The following is a 19510-nucleotide window of genomic DNA, read 5'->3' as shown; positions in this document are numbered from 1 at the left end:
CTTGGGCTAAGCCAGAGTCAGCTCCTCTGTGCACTTGTGACAATCATTCAATACAGGATACCACGCACTTTGCCCTGTTTTGCACACTGTTTTCAGCGCCTCGAAAGAAATACTTGCTCCCAATTTTAAGGGAAGCAGGCTTCAAACAAGTCAAACCGGCACTCCTATACTTACAATCGATGAGCACTATTCGTATAATTTTTTGTATGGGAAGTTTCTTGGCCGCAGCAGCGCGCATTAAAGGCAAACTTGTATCTATCGACAGCATATAATGACTTTCTTTTGTCGTAGACCAAATCGCTTATTTGCACTGCACTTGCCGTTGCGGATACTTTTAGACTTTTAGATATGTAAACTGCTTTTTATAAGGTTGCATTGTAAAGCCTTGGTCATGCATTTTAATCTTTTTTAATATGATTGCACTTGATGTATTTGTAAACGTATTAATGCATTTTTGTATGAAATGTCTTTTTATGATTTTCATCAAAATCGAATAAAAGTACTTTGACTGACTGAGTCTAGGATATTCTGGCTATGATAACAATGTTTCAGCCTCTATCCTGGAATTCAGTGAGAGTTACTCTGAGGCTGTTGGGCCTGCTGCATCCTGCTTGTGGGCCATGCCAGATGGTCGATGTGGGCTCCGCAGTGGGACCTGAAGTTCCAATGAGCGCAGCATTGGGGAAATTTCACCGACCTGGTTCAGATATCTGAGAGCACAGCGAATAACCTGCTGTGGTGGATAACGAACCGTGATTGGGTCAGAGTCAGACCCTCTCTCTTCCCCACCCAGATCTCACAGTAATGACTGGTGCGTCACTTCTGGGATGAGGAGGCCATCTGGGAGAGAATGAGATGAGAGGACTCCAGTCTCCGGCAGAAGCGGGCTCCATATCAACTTGTTGGAGCTTTGTGCAAATGGATTGAAAGCCTTTCTACCATCCATCAAGGGAAAACTAGTTTAAGTCTTCACTGCAAACACTATCGTCATGTGGTGCTGCAACAGACAGGACACAGTGGGGTCAAGGACCCTCTGTCAAGAGGCCCTGCGTCTTTGGACTTGGCTGGAACAACAGGGCATTTCCCTCATGGTTCAACATCTGCCCGGTTCCTTAATACCAGAGTGGATTAATTCAGCTGTTAGTGCCTATCGGATCACGAGTGGCGTCTCCATCTGGAGGTGGCGCAAGGATCTGCTTGCCTCCAAAGCTGGAAGGAGGAGACAAGCTAGTGAAAAGTTTTCATTTACAACTCTCCTCTTTGAACCCAGGCAAATGCTAGGCTTAAGGAAGGAAGGAGCAGATTCAAGAGGGAGAGACTATGGATATTAGCCATCTTAGGGGGGGGGCTGGTGTAGCCAGCTCTTCTCTCCCTGCTGAAATTATCGCTTTCTGAGATATCATTTTGCCACACTTTGGAGGAAGTGGTCATGCTCTGCGGTGTTGCCCTGCACCTCATTGGACAGGAATACCCTCCTGCTAGACCCCAAAAAACACTGAATAAGTATCTGAGAGGGCCAGGGCCTCTTAGATCTGCTTTTTGAAACCTTAGACAACCAGAAGGGCCCACACTGAGGAGTTTGATGTGCATTCATCAGGCCCTGCATTCTGAAGACTGTGCATTTTGAACCACCTGAAACTACAGCCCTGTGGGTCAAAACTGCTTAAAAAAGGACTTAAGAGTGGACGCCCTGCAAGCTACAGGTTAGCAGAGCTCACCTGACCATCACCACAAAGGATCCTCAGCCTGGAGTACTACCAGTGGATTTGTAATGGTTTTGTTCAAGTATATTGTGGGAACTGAAGTCCCAAACTTTCAAGGACTCTCTTGGAACTTCAGGAAGGAGTTCCTAACAGGATTAAACCTGCTGAGGAGGCTGTATGACATCTGGTGAAAAATCCTCCAGAACAATTGCTAAATGTGAATTTGTACCTGACAGAGGCAACCAAATGACCAAAAGTGGCACTATTTTTATAAATTGGTGTAGAATTTGTAGTGTGTGTGGTGCCTTAAATGTATACAATTTTTAATGAAATGTACTCTAAATATCTCAAAATAAATCACAACAACAGTGGTACATCAACTCTAATCCAAAAGCATTAAAAAATAAAAAAGAATTAAAATGCACCATTCTAACTACAATTCAGTGCAAGAGGGTCAAATACACTATTCAAACTCAAAAATAACAATCATTGTGGAGAGTGTATTAATAGAATGCATCAGATTTACTACTCTAACACCAGCCTAACAAACATTGAGGAAAGTGCATAATTTGGAGGATGAGGGTGTTGCATGGGTTCTGCTCAGGAACAGAACTATGGGGCTGATTACGATAGCGTAACGTTCGCCACCGCCTTGCCAGCGGTGGCGACCGTCACGCCATAGTAATCTGAATTACCCATCACCATATTACGATGGTGGTGGGTATCTCGATGGACGGAAAGCCAGTCCGCCACTATTCCACCAGTCGGCAATCATTATGATTGCCTTGCGGGTGGAGCAGAGGCCCAAACGATGGCGGTACCTAGCAGGCATCGCCATCCATATCAGGATGTAGGGCATTTGCAGGCCTTTCCATGGCGGCGATGCCGCCATGGAAGGGCTGGTGGGGATTTGCTTTGGGGGCCCGTTGCAGGCCCCCGGGGAAGTGGAGGGTGGGGGCCTGCACTTGAGGGCGTACCTATGGTAACCCCCTACATTACCATGTACAAGGTGTTAGGTACTTCTTAAGTTCTGATTGGAGCCAGAAAGAACTAGCTTGTTTGTAAGATAGGCCAAAGTGTTGTAATGCAAGGCTTTATGCGTGATACAAGCTATTTTAAAGCGAATCCTCGCTTCAATTGACAGCCAATTAAGCTGCACAAGATGAGGTGTAATGTGGTTGTGTTTCTTGGAGCCTATGATGAGCCTGGCTGACGCATTGAGAGTGGCTCTGAGAGGGGCCAAGCTCGTTTTAGGAAGCCCCGCAAGGGTCACCAGACCATATTCAAGACGTGAGATCACCATAGATTGTACTTCAGGTTGTAAGTCTTTGGTCAAAAGGAAAGGTTTGATTTTCTTGAGGGTGTTAAGATGAAATTTGGCACCCCTTGTATGTTAAGCAGTTTGTCTAAGGTAATGCCTAACAATTTAGCGGAATCAACCACCAGGGGGGTGCAGTTAAGGACAGTGAGTTGCTTTAGCCATTCCAGGGTAGGTGCAGAGTGATTGTGGGGGACAATAGGCAGGAATTCACTTTTGAGGGTGTGCAACAACAGATGGTTCTGGGCAAGCATTGTTGAGTTTGTGAAAGAGCTTCATTTAGAATTTTAATATCATCTAGAGAGGAGATCTTCAAGTAAAGTTGCGTGTCATCCTCATACCGGTGGTAATTATGTTAGACTGGTTCAGAATGACAGTGAGAAGTTCCATAAAGAGGTTGAAGAGCGTGGGCGAGAGTGCATATCCTTGCGGAACTTCAATCCTGACCTGGGTACTGGAAGCAAGGGACTGGTTGAGTTTAATCCTTTGAGTGCGGTTGTGTAAGAAAGAAGTAAACCACTTTAGGACGGGTCCCGCTAAACCCATCCTCCATTGTAGAAGATTAATCAAGGTTTCGTGTTTGATGGTGTCGAAAGCAGAGGACAGGTCCAGAAGGATTAAAAGACAAGGGACATTCTGATCCAGGGATTTCAGTGCGTCATCCACAATGTGCATTTGGGCAGTTTCGTTACTATGCCCTACTCTGAAACTGGATTGATAGAGGCCCAGTAGTTGAATTTTCTCTATATGGTTGCAGAGCTGCTTGTTGACACATTTCTCAAGAAGTTTGGCTAACGTCATAATGTTAGTGATTGGTCTGAAGTTGTTGGGATCAGATAAATCTGAGTTGGACTTCATGGGAATGGGAGTGACTTGTCCAATTTTGAGGCAATCAGGGATCGTCAATGGAGTCGCACTCCTCTTTCGTAAGAAAATCTTCTCTATCAGCACGTTCACAGCAATAGTTAAATGGCAGGGACCATAACTCATGGATGTGGCTGCTCCCAAGGGGCTCATATCTACCTATAGAAAAATACTTAATGCATGCTGTAAACTGAAATGTCAATATGGGCAAGGAGAAACCTCAGTATGTTAAACACACCACTGAAGACGTTTCAGCTACAGTGAAGGAGATTTTTTCTAATTTCTCTAAAAGTATCATGGTATATGTTGCGTATTTCATAGCCATTGATTGTTGTTTGTGTGTTAAATAAAAGGCAAAAACAATGCAGTGCAGTTCAGGTAATGCCAAGGAATGTATCCATTTGTGAGTGTTTAAAGAGTCCAACTAAATTGCTGAATGGATCTTCTGATTCTGACCATGATACAATGTCAACATATAATTCTGTACAATATCAATAACATTTGACACAATGCTATTCAAACTATAAATATGAGATGATAACGTTTTAGTACTGTTGTTTATCACAGCAAGTACTTTATTGAAATTATTTTTATCAATTTGTCTCAAATGCATAGCAGCTTCAATGTATGATAATTCCCATATTTCATTGTAAGCTGCATATAGGAATCTTTTAGAACGAGGGGAATTGGGACCTAACAAAAAATCAAACGACAACCATTTCTGTGTGCTGGCCCCACTAACTATCCATCAGGATTTAAAAATGACGAGTTAAATGTACCATTTTGTATCTTTTCCTTTAACTGGGTTTCTGTATAATTTATATACGATTGCCAATTTCCAAATAGGAATTATGGGGGCATTCATTTCTTTAGTTTTAGCCAATCCCAGAAAAGTAGTTTGTTCGACCTTTTCATATAGGAAAATAATTTGTGTGGGAATAAGGCAGGCTCAAAATAAAGTTTCTGGGCCTTGGATTTGATAGGCTTTTGTACCCAAATTGATTTCAGATCAATGTTGTTTTTTCAATTATCATAACCCTTAAGGGCCAGCTGATCGACCAATTAAGCCGCATATATCAACTTTGTCTGACTAAGCATATACTTATTTGACTAGGTCGGAACCAATTTAAAATAGTATGATGTTGGATCTGAAAGGTCTTAAATATGTATACTTGTCTGTCTGCGTTTTTGAACTTCCTTGTGGTGGAGTTGGGCAATGTCCCACTGTGTATAATTATAATGGGAATTTTGTTTACTTACCCTATGCAGAAAATGATGTCCATAATGGTTATAACAGAACATATCAGCATAATTAGTGGAATTAAGAAATACATCTTCCTATTCAAACACAGTATATTATTGTATTATTGTAAGTCAGGCAGCAATACCAATGGAAATTTTGAACACGTATGGACTCTGCAGGGTCTCCATAGGACCAAATATATCGGAAGGAACTTTATGCCCAAACAATTCCATCGGTCACAGGAACAGCTGAAATGTTGACAAAGGACAAGTCTTCTTTCATTTAATGGGAGAAAAAATGTTGTGCCAGTACCCCATCAACCAGTTCTGTAGCTGAACCTTCTGGAAGGTAATGGCCGTTAATCTGGAGGAAAAAGACAATCACAAATCCTATTCACATGAATAAAAGAACCAAGTATATGATGATCCAAATGTATATCCAAGGAGGGAGTAGATAAGTGAGTTTAAACAAAGAAATAAAAACACAAATCTGAGCTGGAGGTGTATGCAGAACCAAAGTCACTGAAGAACTGTCAGTAGAGAAGCGGTTTTGATCCATATAGTACCCTGAGGACCTCCAATGGAACAGAGGTAGTTGCAATTCAGCAGTTAGATTTGAAAAATGTAACTCAGAAGAAGCATTACATGGTGGATCAGTATAAATGACATCTGTTGCAGAAGATGGAGAAGTAGAAACAGGTACTAAATCAACAGAGGCTTTGACCTCCCACCCTCCCCCCGGCAGCCAGGGAGAAGCATCAATGATGGTGGCCACGGGCTGCAAAGGAAAGCCATGTGAGAAACCACAATGATCCAAATAAAGAAAGCCAAAAGGCTGATTCGAAATAAACAAATGCATCCATGGTGAATGAGACACAGTTGAACATTTAATTTATTGGCAGATATCGCAACCCAAGACATATTTTCTGGTTTGCTGGTATAAACCTTTTTACCAAGAAATTTTTTGTAAAAGGGAGATAGTGACAGCCACTCCTGCATGTGCAGAAGCAACACCTTCATGCTCGGTAACTATTAAAGACTGTCTGTTGTGAAGGCTGGGTATCATGTGATTGCCAACCCCAGGTATAGTTACAAAAGGAAGCGATTTACATGGAGGCCTTAGACACAATACTGCACGTTGTTATGTAAGTGGGATCCTCTCATGTGTGGGGCAACAATCACAGCAAAAAGATCTCCTAATTCTCAAATTGACATTTACAAAAATGTTTAACAACATAAAACTATCGTCCCGCTTTCTTAGTTGATGTTTAGTGGGTCCAATACTCCCAAATATAGCAAAAATGTTTCCGAAAATGTCAGGCCCGTGTTGGACACCGCATCAATAGTGCGCAGCCAAAACAACCGTCCTCCCCCTTTGAGTGATCTCTGGAAATGGTATGTTACTGAACATATGAGACATTACATCTATCACATGACTGAGCCCTGAAGAAGTCCTGCGAAGGGACAAAATGTCTCGGCTACACCGTTAAGAGTAAAAAGAATAAAGAATTATCAAAAAAACTTACCACGTCTCCATGACATTTTTGGATTTCACTTGATAAGAACAACGAACTTAGCACATCTATTCATGTTTGCAAATAAGTGTGTGCCGATCATCTTTTTGTAAATCATTACAAAAGGAACCTGATGCTCATACAGGGAATATGAATATCTGGAAGGAAAACCATTAGGTAAAGTGGTGCTTGCCTGAGAAAAATGGACAGCTGCCAAGATATCATTATCAACACATGTTTTAGAACGTGTTACTGCTCCTATTTTACATGTGGCTACTGCAGATTTTACTGCCTCATCAACCATAGAATTTGCTACAGTGTGTGTTACCACACATTGAAGATCCAGGGCCAGATGCATCAAGCATTTTTCTTCCCGCAAATGGGCCGATTCAAAGAATCGGCCAGTTTGCGATCACAAAAAAAACTTTTACAGTGTATCAAGCCCATTTTGGGATTCTGTAACCTGTTACCGACTTGCAAAATGGGTTTGCAATTCACTATTGGATGGAGCATTTAGGGCATCCCTTTCAAATAGAGAATTCTAACGGTATGCATGAATGTTTGTGACCGTGAATGCGGTCGCAAAACATTCACATTTTACCACTTACTTCATGTAGGTGGTAACCCATTCACAAATGGGAAGGGTTCCCCAAGGGACCCCTTTTTCTTTGTGAATTTCCTTCATGGAAAATGGGCTGATTTACAAGAAAAACAATTGCTTTATTTAAAAGCAATTACAGACATTGTAGTCTGCTGATCTCAGCAGACCACAATCCCTGTGATTTTTGTGATTCCTAGGGGGTTGCAAATTGCGACCTATCTCATTAATATTCATGAGGTAGGTCATTTGCGACCCCTTAGGAATCGCAGAAAGTGTACTACATACTTTCATGCATGCCGATTTGCAGTTTCCTAATTGCGAATCACAAAGATTCGCAATGAGAGAATCACAAATATTTTTTTTATACATTAGGCCCATAGTTCCTAAAACGACTGAGGAATACTACTGTTTAGAACCGATAGCCGGTTGTGCTGAACCATTGGTATAGATAATACATTGATATTCATCAAGTGGAAGAATAGATGATGGTACTGGATAGACATGTTCATATTGCAAAAACTCTTGTGTCTGTATAGAAGGGTCAAAAACAATGTTGACATCTACCACTGTTGAGGAAATAGCCCAATGAACCCACCCGGGATGAAGGGCTTTTGAATTTGGAACAATAGCTTTCGTGACAGCTTCTAAGGCGGGCACAGGAGAAACAAGAATGATTGGTTCACCTTGAGCCAAAGGCCGTTTTTTGAGGACTGCTTTTCTGCACAGCAGTGAAATATTTTTCAATGAATGCAAGATGCATTTCCACCAGGGAATCTAAATGTGATTTATATGCAATAGGAACTATATCTCCTTCATTAAACTTGACATAGGTAAAGACAATAGAACCTGGTACAATGTGAATGACCAAATTTGTTATATTAAGATGTGCATGTAAATGTCGCATTTCAAAGAAATCAGATTGTAAAGATCTGAGAATCACAGTGTGTTCACGTGTCCAGTAAGAAGCTGAATAATCAAGACATATCAAAGCATACAATGGCCTAATACTTTGAGCAGGATTTAAAACATCTAGCAAAGATTGTAGCTTTTTAAGCTTATTAGGGGCTTGAAACTGTGCACATTTATCTAAGAAGTGAGGGGTCAAGCACGTACCCTCATTGGGTAATTCATAACCAAGAAAGTGGACACTGAGAAAGCAATATGAGATTTAGAAAAATGAAACTTGTATCCAAGTTCAGCAACCCGTAAAATTATGCGATCCATTCAAGCTAATGAGGATTCAATTAATCATCTGTTAAGTAGATGTCATCAACATAGCACAAAGTATCCAGGTCAATCTCAGGGAGAATCGACATAATGCAAGCTGCAAAAATGCCTGGGCTCTTTTTATACCCCAAAGGCAAATGTGCATATCTCCTTTAGGAACCAAGGGAGGTAACGTGGACCGATCATGGCTCTCCAGAGGCAAACTGTGATTGAAAAAAACCATTGGAAATATCAAGTGTGGGTTTAAACTTTTTAGGAACAATATTGTTAATTAGTTCTGTACTATGTATATTTTGGACAGCGAAAGTGCGAGTATGACTAATCAAATGTTGATAATCCAAACCAATACGATAAAACTGGTCAGGTTTTGAAACCGACAAAAGAAGATTATTCATCTGTGAAACGCATGGTTCAATCACTCCCTGGTACTCCAATTGAGTAAGAATGTTTTTTATGGATACTTTGGCATCAGGTTTAATTGGATACTGGGACTGAGGTTTTAGAGGGGGACACATAGGAATTACATGGAAAGGAGTATCTTCATCCCATCCAGTTTGGTTGCGATATAAACAGCGACAGCCCGTGTAGGGCGTTACACCGGGCGGTGACGTGGGGCAGGGGAGGGGCAGGGTGGGGGGGTGTAAAATATGGGAAACGGACGATTACAGGTAAGTAACGTAAAAAATAAATAAAATGAATTTTGTTGCACGCGCTGCAACGCCAAATGCGATGCAGTGCGCTCAACAAAATTTGTGCACCACCTGAGCACCAGCTCAGACCCAGTGCAGCACCACCACCACATCATCACTCAGCACTACCCCAGCATCACTCAGCACCACCTCTTCATTAGTGAGCCACCACTAGTGTAGTATCAACTCAGCATCAGTGCAGCACCACCTCAGCATCAGTGGAGCACCAGTGCAGCACCATCTCAACACCACCACCTCAGAACAGCCCCATCTCAGCATCAGCACCGCACTACCTCCCCATCAGGGCAGCACCACCTCAGCACCAGTACTGAAGCACCTCAGCAACAGTGCAGCTTCACATCAACATCAACACAGCAAAATTTCAGCATTAGCACAGCACAATCGCCACATCAGTGCACCACCACCAGCGGAGCCCCAGCACAGCAGCAACTCAGGACACATGCAGCACCACTTCAGCATCAGGGCAGCACCACCTCCGCATCAGTACAGCATTACCTGACCACAGCACCAATTCGATTCAGAAAAGGGGGTGGTGATGAACAGAGTGTCTGAATTAAGCAGACCACTCTTACCCAGTCCAAAGATCAGGGCTTGATCCATCACCGTTATTTAGCTCACGGCCCCATCCCAGCTCAGAACCTGGCTATATGCAAATTAGTCTGTCCCTGGCCCAGTGCATCATGGGAACAGGGCAGACCAAACTACCAAGCCAATTCTTCACCAGAAAGGAGACAAGCTACCGGGGACCGGTTTCTGGCATTTCAGCCTCGTCGGCCCGGCTTGCTTGAATCCTGATGGAGCAGTGAGGAAGGGACTCATGTCTGAGTATACCCTGCCACACCTATAGTGGCCAAAACGATTCAGAAAAGGGGGTGGTGATGAACAGAGTGTCTGAATTAAGCAGACCACTCTTACCCAGTCCAAAGATCAGGGCTTGATCCATCACCGTTATTTAGCTCACTGCCCCATCCCAGCTCAGAACCTGGCTATATGCAAATTAGTCTGTCGCTGGCCCAGTGCATCATGGGAACAGGGCAGACCAAACTACCAAGCCAATTCTTCACCAAAAAGGAGACAAGCTACCGGGGACCGGTTTCTGGCATTTCAGCCTCGTCGGCCCGGCTTGCTTGAATCCTGATGGAGCAGTGAGCAAGGGACTCATGTCTGAGTATACCCTGCCACACCTATAGTGGCCAAAACGATTCAGAAAAGGGGGTGGTGATGAACAGAGTGTCTGAATTAAGCAGACCACTCTTACCCAGTCCAAAGATCAGGGCTTGATCCATCACCGTTATTTAGCTCACTGCCCCATCCCAGCTCAGAACCTGGCTATATGCAAATTAGTCTGTCCCTGGCCCAGTGCATCATGGGAACAGGGCAGACCAAACTACCAAGCCAATTCTTCACCAGAAAGGAGACAAGCTACCGGGGACCGGTTTCTGGCATTTCAGCCTCGTCGGCCCGGCTTGCTTGAATCCTGATGGAGCAGTGAGCAAGGGACTCATGTCTGAGTATACCCTGCCACACCTATAGTGGCCAAAACGATTCAGAAAAGGGGGTGGTGATGAACAGAGTGTCTGAATTAAGCAGACCACTCTTACCCAGTCCAAAGATCAGGGCTTGATCCATCACCGTTATTTAGCTCACTGCCCCATCCCAGCTCAGAACCTGGCTATATGCAAATTAGTCTGTCCCTGGCCCAGTGCATCATGGGAACAGGGCAGACCAAACTACCAAGCCAATTCTTCACCAGAAAGGAGACAAGCTACCGGGGACCGGTTTCTGGCATTTCTGCCTCGTCGGCCCGGCTTGCTTGAATCCTGATGGAGCAGTGAGCAAGGGACTCATGTCTGAGTATACCCTGCCACACCTATAGTGGCCAAAACGATTCAGAAAAGGGGGTGGTGATGAACAGAGTGTCTGAATTAAGCAGACCACTCTTACCCAGTCCAAAGATCAGGGCTTGATCCATCACCGTTATTTAGCTCACTGCCCCATCCCAGCTCAGAACCTGGCTATATGCAAATTAGTCTGTCCCTGGCCCAGTGCATCATGGGAACAGGGCAGACCAAACTACCAAGCCAATTCTTCACCAGAAAGGAGACAAGCTACCGGGGACCGGTTTCTGGCATTTCAGCCTCGTCGGCCCGGCTTGCTTGAATCCTGATGGAGCAGTGAGTAAGGGACTCATGTCTGAGTATACCCTGCCACACCTATAGTGGCCAAAACGATTCAGAAAAGGGGGTGGTGATGAACAGAGTGTCTGAATTAAGCAGACCACTCTTACCCAGTCCAAAAATCAGGGCTTGATCCATCACCGTTATTTAGCTCACTGCCCCATCCCAGCTCAGAACCTGGCTATATGCAAATTAGTCTGTCCCTGGCCCAGTGCATCATGGGAACAGGGCAGACCAAACTACCAAGCCAATTCTTCACCAGAAAGGAGACAAGCTACCGGGGACCGGTTTCTGGCATTTGAGCCTCGTCGGCCCGGCTTGCTTGAATCCTGATGGAGCAGTGAGCAAGGGACTCATGTCTGAGTATACCCTGCCACACCTATAGTGGCCAAAACGATTCAGAAAAGGGGGTGGTGATGAACAGAGTGTCTGAATTAAGCAGACCACTCTTACCCAGTCCAAAGATCAGGGCTTGATCCATCACCGTTATTTAGCTCACTGCCCCATCCCAGCTCAGAACCTGGCTATATGCAAATTAGTCTGCCCCTGGCCCAGTGCATCATGGGAACAGGGCAGACCAAACTACCAAGCCAATTATTCACCAGAAAGGAGACAAGCTACCGGGGACCGGTTTCTGGCATTTCAGCCTCGTCGTCCCGGCTTGCTTGAATCCTGATGGAGCAGTGAGCAAGGGACTCATGTCTGAGTATACCCTGCCACACCTATAGTGGCCAAAACGATTCAGAAAAGGGGGTGGTGATGAACAGAGTGTCTGAATTAAGCAGACCACTCTTACCCAGTCCAAAGATCAGGGCTTGATCCATCACCGTTATTTAGCTCACTGCCCCATCCCAGCTCAGAACCTGGCTATATGCAAATTAGTCTGTCCCTGGCCCAGTGCATCATGGGAACAGGGCAGACCAAACTACCAAGCCAATTCTTCACCAGAAAGGAGACAAGCTACCGGGGACCGGTTTCTGGCATTTCAGCCTCGTCGGCCCGGCTTGCTTGAATCCTGATGGAGCAGTGAGCAAGGGACTCATGTCTGAGTATACCCTGCCACACCTATAGTGGCCAAAACGATTCAGAAAAGGGGGTGGTGATGAACAGAGTGTCTGAATTAAGCAGACCAATTCAGCATCAGCCAGCACCACCTCAGCACCAGCGCATCACCATCACCTCAGCAGAAGTCAACACCACTCAACATCACTCAGTACCACTCAGCACCACCTCAATATCACTTAGCACCACCTCAGCATCAATACTGCACCACCTCCTCATCAGTGCACCACCAACTCAGCATTAGTGCAGCACCACCTCAGCACAAGCGCACCACCATCTCCGCATTAGCTCGGCACCATATCCACATCGTGCATCACCACATCAGCATCACTTAGCACAAACTGAGCACCGGCGCAGCACCACCTGGGCACTAGTACAGCAGCACCACCAAAGCATGACTCAGTTCCACCTCAGCATGACTCAGCACCAGCACAGCACCAGCACAGCGCCACCTCAGAATTTGCACAGCAGCATCACCACATCCCTGCACCACCACCAGCTTAGCACCCCCTCAGCACCAAGGCAGCCCCACTTCAGCAGCAACGCAGCACTAATGCAGCACCACTTCAACATCAGCGCAGCATCACCTCCGCACAACACCAGCTCAACATCACTCAACACCTCCTGAGCACCAGTGCAACACCACCACCTTAGCATGACCCAACAACTCTGCATCACTCAGCAGCACCTCATCATCACCTCGTCATCAGTTCACCATCAACTCAGCATTAGCGCAGCCCCACCTCACACCAGCGCAGCACAACATAAATATCAGCACAGAACCACCAACGCAGCTCCACCTTAGCAGCAACTCAGCACCCATGCAGCACCACCTCAGCATCAGCGGAGCATCACCTCAACATAGCACCAACTCAGCATCACTCAGCACCGCCTCAGCAACAGTGCACCATCTCAGCATCACTCAGTGCCACAGGGTCACTCAGCAACACCTCAGCATCACTCAGCACCACCTCAGTAACGCAAACACCCAATATCACCTCCACAACAGCACACCACTAGCTCAGCATTACTCAGCACCACCTGTGTATCATTCAGCATCACCTGAGCATCACATCTGCACCAGCACACCAGCACCTCAACACCACTTCAGCATTACTCATCATCACCTCAGTGTGTCCTCGGAATCTGGCATCTGTTGATTCTCTCCTAGTGTTGGTCCTCTGCTCGTGTTGTAATTCAGATTCAGGAACTATTTCTCGATCTTCACCCTCCTATTGTTTCTGTCCCTCCCTTCATAACAAAAAAAAGCTATAACAAACGAACATTACAACAGACAGGAAGAGGTTTCCAGGTTTGTATATATATATATATCTGTATGTCTTCTTTAACCTCCACTATACAAAATACCATACCACATACTTAAACTCCATTACACACAGTCCCACTCCAAATAATTCCAATACACTCAAAAACACATAATTACTATCCACATAATTCATCTGCACACCATACCACATAATTCCACTACACAAATCCACACCACAGTTTCACACCACACAATACCAACACTAGCAAGTCCAAACCAACCCATATAATTTGTGCATACACATACATCCACTCCAATCCAAAACACATAGGTAAGAGACATTTATATTTGCAATGCCAATAACTCCAACTATATAATTTTTTTTAACACATAGATCTGATGCTTAACTCATGCCTATTTGTTCTTTTCCGTCACCAAAAACGCAAAGCTATACACACAGTTCCATGCCACACAATTCAGCTCAATTCCACATAAAGTTCCACACAAGCTCGCCCTTCACATGCACAATAGCTTAAAAAATAGCGATACACGATATATATTGCCACAACACTATATATACCACAGAGCCAAGTGAGACATTGATATATAATACTTGATTTGCATACCAAGTTGGTGTGAATAATGATGGTGTCTATACACTCTACCTGGTTGGCAAGCATGGGTTTATTCAATAGCACATTACAAATGGGAAGTATTGATTTCATGACAACAATGTTGCACTATGATCTCCTTTCTCTTTCTTTTATTTTCAGTTTAGATGGAGTAAAAGAACTTTAGAAGCGAAATCATTTTTCTGTTTCTAGTTTTTTAAAGGAGCAGCTATCTGCCCTTTTGAGAAACCAGGGAGGAATCCCCCCTTTTTGCCCTGAAGAAAGTCCTGGGACACACAGGCCATTAGTGGACTGAAACATGTTGGCACTAGGGTCATAGGACCATAGAAACTCCTGGTGGCCGCCCCCTAGTTTAATATTTTAACATCCCTGACAGTTCCACATCCTGCATATCCACATCTTCCTCGGAAATGTCAAAATCTTTGATTCCTGCTCAGGGAGCAGTATTCACACCTCATTAAAGGGAAGCACTGATGAGGACTCCGTAACTTCTCCAGCTGGCAAGCTGCCACAGGTAGTTAAGCACTTCCTTCTAGCAATGCAGAAGCTCAAATCATATCAAAGCCAGCTCAGCTGTTCATCTTTCTGCGGTCGATAAATTGAGCACCATTAATTTTGAGAATAGTAATACCTGGTTTTTTTCCATTCCTGTGTTTTGTTTTATAAAGAACATCATATTTTCTTCTTTTAAGAAGCATGTTTTTACATACCTGTAGGTGTGTTAGATGTTTGAGTTACAGGCCGTGCAATTGGAGTAGAGCTATATGTATGGCCAAAGGCTCAGTCCTTTGCCAATATAGTAGGTCTATTGCAGTACTGCCTTCATTCTAACTGAAACCCATTTCAGTGACAGCAGCAACTGGTTAAATTTGAGTTGACTGATAATTTGATGCTTCTGTTCTCTATATAAAAAGGATATTACTTTCAGTAATATTCGCTTTAAAAGAACGATTGTTATTTTCTATGATTTTCGATTGAATGCTAGTCCACATAGCCTATACCTATCTTGCATTGATGATATTTTTGTCTTATCTTCTCCTCAGCAACGCACGATGCAGGGGCAAAAAACTGCAAGGAGCTTCTGCAGAGTGGGACCATTCTCAGTGGCTGGTACACCATCTACCCTGAGGATAGAAAGCCTCTGATTGTGCTCTGTGACATGGACACAGATGGAGGTGGATGGATTGTAAGTTATCGACAACTTGATGGGATAGTGTGGCCATCCTGAGGGATGCCTCCAATAGCAGCTTTTTTTTAAGAAGGACTCCCAACGTTTTTGTTAAACATTATCTTACACCGAATTGTCCAAGCACTGGTATATCAAAATTGAATTATCAGTTTTTCATCAGAAGCAGTAGGGGAACGTAAATAAACACATTCTCGGTAGAAAAGTAGAACTGTTACAGTAACATCAGGCCTTACAACAAAAGGTTTCACTAATACAGGTGCAACTGGGTTGTGATAATCAACATTAAAACTCGCTGAGATCGGATATTGTTACGTGTCTATTCTCAGGTTACATAAGGTGAGTATTCAATTCAAAATATCTTTATTCGATTGTTGGATGCAATCATAAAAGTACGGATAAAAATTGCATGATTACAATATTAAAAGAAGATACACATATAAAAATACAAGAATTCATTACATTCATAGAAGAAACAATTACAATTATAAAGTGCAGTTATATGATCATACGTTTCCTAATAATCATCACATTTCTTAGGTACAAAATTGTTGTTGCTACAGATACATGATTATCTAGGGCTTGAATACTAATCATCGCCGCACGGCAATGACGAAGTCCTAATTCTCTTAAAAATGGCACTAAAACGTTTTTCCTCATTTCATCATACAGTTTACAAAATAGGAATACATGAATAGTACTCTGAGGTGAGACATTTCAAAATGTCTGTCAGGACATCTCTGTTTAAGTGTGTTGCTTCTGGAGTCCAGAGTCTGTGCCATAACAGCACAGGCTCTATTTTAATCAGGTCTGTGACATAACGAAGGCCTAATTCTGAGTGACAATTAAAATTGGAGGAGCTTTTGGGGAGTGCCAGAATATATTTTAAAAAGGAATTTTCAGCAACCTGGATAGGTGCGGAGTTTACAAAACCCCAAACCCCACTACCGTAGGTAGCACCAGCTACACATTTGGCTTTATATATTTGAATCAATTCTACAGGGGTCTAGTCCCTAATTTACTTGAAAAGATTTTAAGAGCAGCGGTTGATCTAAAAAGCTCGAGCTTTTTGGCAGAAACAGCTTGGGTCCACGTCTCATTTTGGGCAAAAACTATCCCAAGATAAGAGAAATGTTTAGCAAATTCGAGCTTCTGTCCCGCTATAAAAATTGGCCTCTTAGATTTATTTTGCCTACCACAATACATAGTGAAATTCTTTGATGTATTGACTTTCAGGCCCAACTCATTCATAAAGCGGGAAAAGCTGTCAACCACCCGTACAGCATCGTCAGCGTACAAAAGTGCTGGTATTGGGCAGCCACCTACAAATGGGGGGTCCAGACTATCTTTGCACAAGACATCTTCCAATCCATTTATATACAGTTTAAAAAGGAAGGGGGCCAGGACACAGCCCTGCCTGACCCCACTCCTGATTGGTATTTTATCTGTGCGCTCTCCATTTAGGCCAAAGCGAACGCGGGCCGACGCGTTGCTATAAAAACGCTTAAGATAATAAATAATGTTTGATTCAACCCCAAGTTGTTCTAATATCAACCACAGTTTAGAATGTATCACACAATCAAAGGCGGCCGAGAGATCTACGAAGGCCAAAAACAAGTTGCCCTCTTTTGCCCTCGTATATTTCCCGACCAGCATCAACAAGTTCAAACCCTGTTCTACTGTCCCCAGACCGGAACGAAAGCCGTACTGAAGATCAGACAGAACAGAGTTTTCCTCCGCCCATTCCAGAAGCCGGTCCAGAATAACTCTGCCCGCTATCTTAGTGAAGGAGTCCAATAGGGAAATAGGCCTGTAACAGGCTGGGTCCTGTCTATTTCCCTTTTTGTAGATCGGGACAATGACAGATTCCACCCAAGTGGGCAGAAATTCAGCAACACAACTGGCATTGAGCACCTGGACCAGAAGGGGCGCCCACAGAGAGGAAATACTCTTAAATATATCTATGGGAACCCCGTCTGGGCCAGGTGCCTTAGCGCCCTTGCTTTTACTCAGGGCCTTATCGACCTCCTCGAGAGTAAAATGCAGATTACTGTTCGGGGGATGGTCAAAAGTGGGGATCAAAGACCCCACTTGTTCTTCTCCTTCATGTTCTTCTCCCTCATATACTCTCGAAAAGTGTCTGACCCAATCTGATTCACATATTGCTATATCTATTTTCGGACTAACCTCCTCACTAAGAAAGGGGGTTCTCACAATCTTCCAGAAGCTCGCACTGTCATTTGTTTTGGAGGCTGAATGAAGAGCCTCCCAAGCTTCGGACCTCAGAGTATTTTTCCTATCTTTGATTGCCGTTTTATAATCTTTCCTAGATCTGCGGATTTCCTCAGCGGATCTAGGTTTGTTATGCAGCACCTTTTTTAGGGCTGCATAAGCCCTAGTGCATCTGGAATCAAACCAACCTCCCTCCTTCTTCTGGTTCTTAAATTGCCTAGTGAGGGAGTTCTTAATTTCGTTCGATATGACAGAAAAGGATGCAAGACAAGTTTCAGGTGGTGAGTCTATCTCTAGACACAAAATTATTTCTGAAAAACATTTTTCAACCACTGTTTTAATTATCACTGCCTCATTTATCATAGCCCATTTTAGTGTATATCCATTAGTTTTACCAATTGCTAAGTCAGCGTTTAAACTGTTACATTCCCCATCAATGAACAATAATGGTACAGTAGGCAGCAGAATAGACACGCAAAGCGGGAAGTGGTCGCTCAATGCTATATCAGGAACATTAAAAGAATGGATTCTGTTTCCACAGTTATTAGAAATAGTGATATAGTCTATAGTTGTAGAGCAACTTCTACCATTAAATGTTGGGGCTACTGTAGGGGTAGAGATACACATTTCATTTGCAAATCCTAGATCGAAATTAGCTAGCAAGATATTAAATTGTTCCCCTAAAAAATTATGTTTAAAATGGAAACGTCCCTCACCATCATCTCGTACTACACCGCACCTATTGTCCTTGGTTAATTCCCACAAGTTACAATTGAAATCCCCCAACTTGATCACCATCAGTTTGTGCTTACAAGGCTTTAGGCAATTTCCTTAGAACATTCGTAACATCATCACAAGGAATATTATTATATATTGACAATAACAATTGGGGTGTCACAAGCCAGGCCAAAAAACAAAATTTGAAAATAAATGTCTTTAACAGGTTCAGTGATTTTCTCAAGCACTAATTTGTTTGACAAGTAGACAATCAAGCCACCCTTCGGTCTCCCATGGGGAACGGCTACAGCTGAGGTACAAAAAGTTCTGTAGCCATTCAGGTGCACTGGTTCAAGGCTCCTTGTTTCTTGAAGTCAGAGCAAGTCCTGGGATTGAATAAAGTCCCTCCAAATTGGATTTTCAATTTTGGATCTAATAACAGCTATGTTCCATAACGGTTACATAAGGTGAGTATCTGATAGTACGTTACATTAGGTAAAAACAATGGATTGCTCCCAAGAAGGATTGCCTGTGGTTAGGCTATTTTCAGGCATTTCTCCCATCACCTTTTGTGTGTTTTACGTAGTGCACTAAGTGGCCAGGTATCTGCCCAGACAGTCATCTCTTGCTTTCGGTGTCACAGGATCTGAGCTATGACTCACTGACAAGGACCAATAAGGCAGAAACCAATCTAGGCCTTGACTATTACCAATGGCATTGCATCAGGCACTACCTAAATATAGACGACTTCTGAAAACGACATAAAAATAGAGAGTCTTTGTGTAGGTTTGTATTGCAAAAGCGCAATTCATAAATAAACGTTGTAGCAGAATTATTCTTTGATAGTGAAGGTGTATTCAGCTAAACGACATCTTAAGGCAAATGCTACATTGACATACCATCTCTAGATATGGGTAGCTATACCCTTCTTTAGCAAAGGAAAGCAAGACGATGTACATTCATTAAAGTATCTGCTTCTCCTGCTACAACAGATGACATTAGCGAAGCAATGCATTCTCCGCACCATGTATTCACTCCCGTACCATCGGACACCACCA

The 19510-nt window shown here is 43.5% G+C and overlaps 1 protein-coding gene across 1 annotated transcript in view; it reads left to right on the top strand.

Annotated features, from left to right (window-relative positions):
* LOC144754339 (ficolin-1-like) overlaps positions 1-19510 on the top strand; it is a 292441-nt gene that overhangs the window by 172254 nt on the left and 100677 nt on the right. Inside the window, exon 6 of the mRNA XM_078642028.1 lies at positions 15361-15503. Within this exon, the coding sequence (XP_078498154.1) occupies positions 15361-15503 (143 nt within the window). The remainder of the gene's footprint in view (positions 1-15360; positions 15504-19510) is intronic.

The sequence above is a fragment of the Lissotriton helveticus genome, chromosome 5_1, assembly GCF_964261635.1.
Source record: "Lissotriton helveticus chromosome 5_1, aLisHel1.1, whole genome shotgun sequence".
Taxonomy (NCBI): domain Eukaryota; kingdom Metazoa; phylum Chordata; class Amphibia; order Caudata; family Salamandridae; genus Lissotriton; species Lissotriton helveticus.
This window is presented reverse-complemented; position numbering and strand designations above follow the sequence as displayed.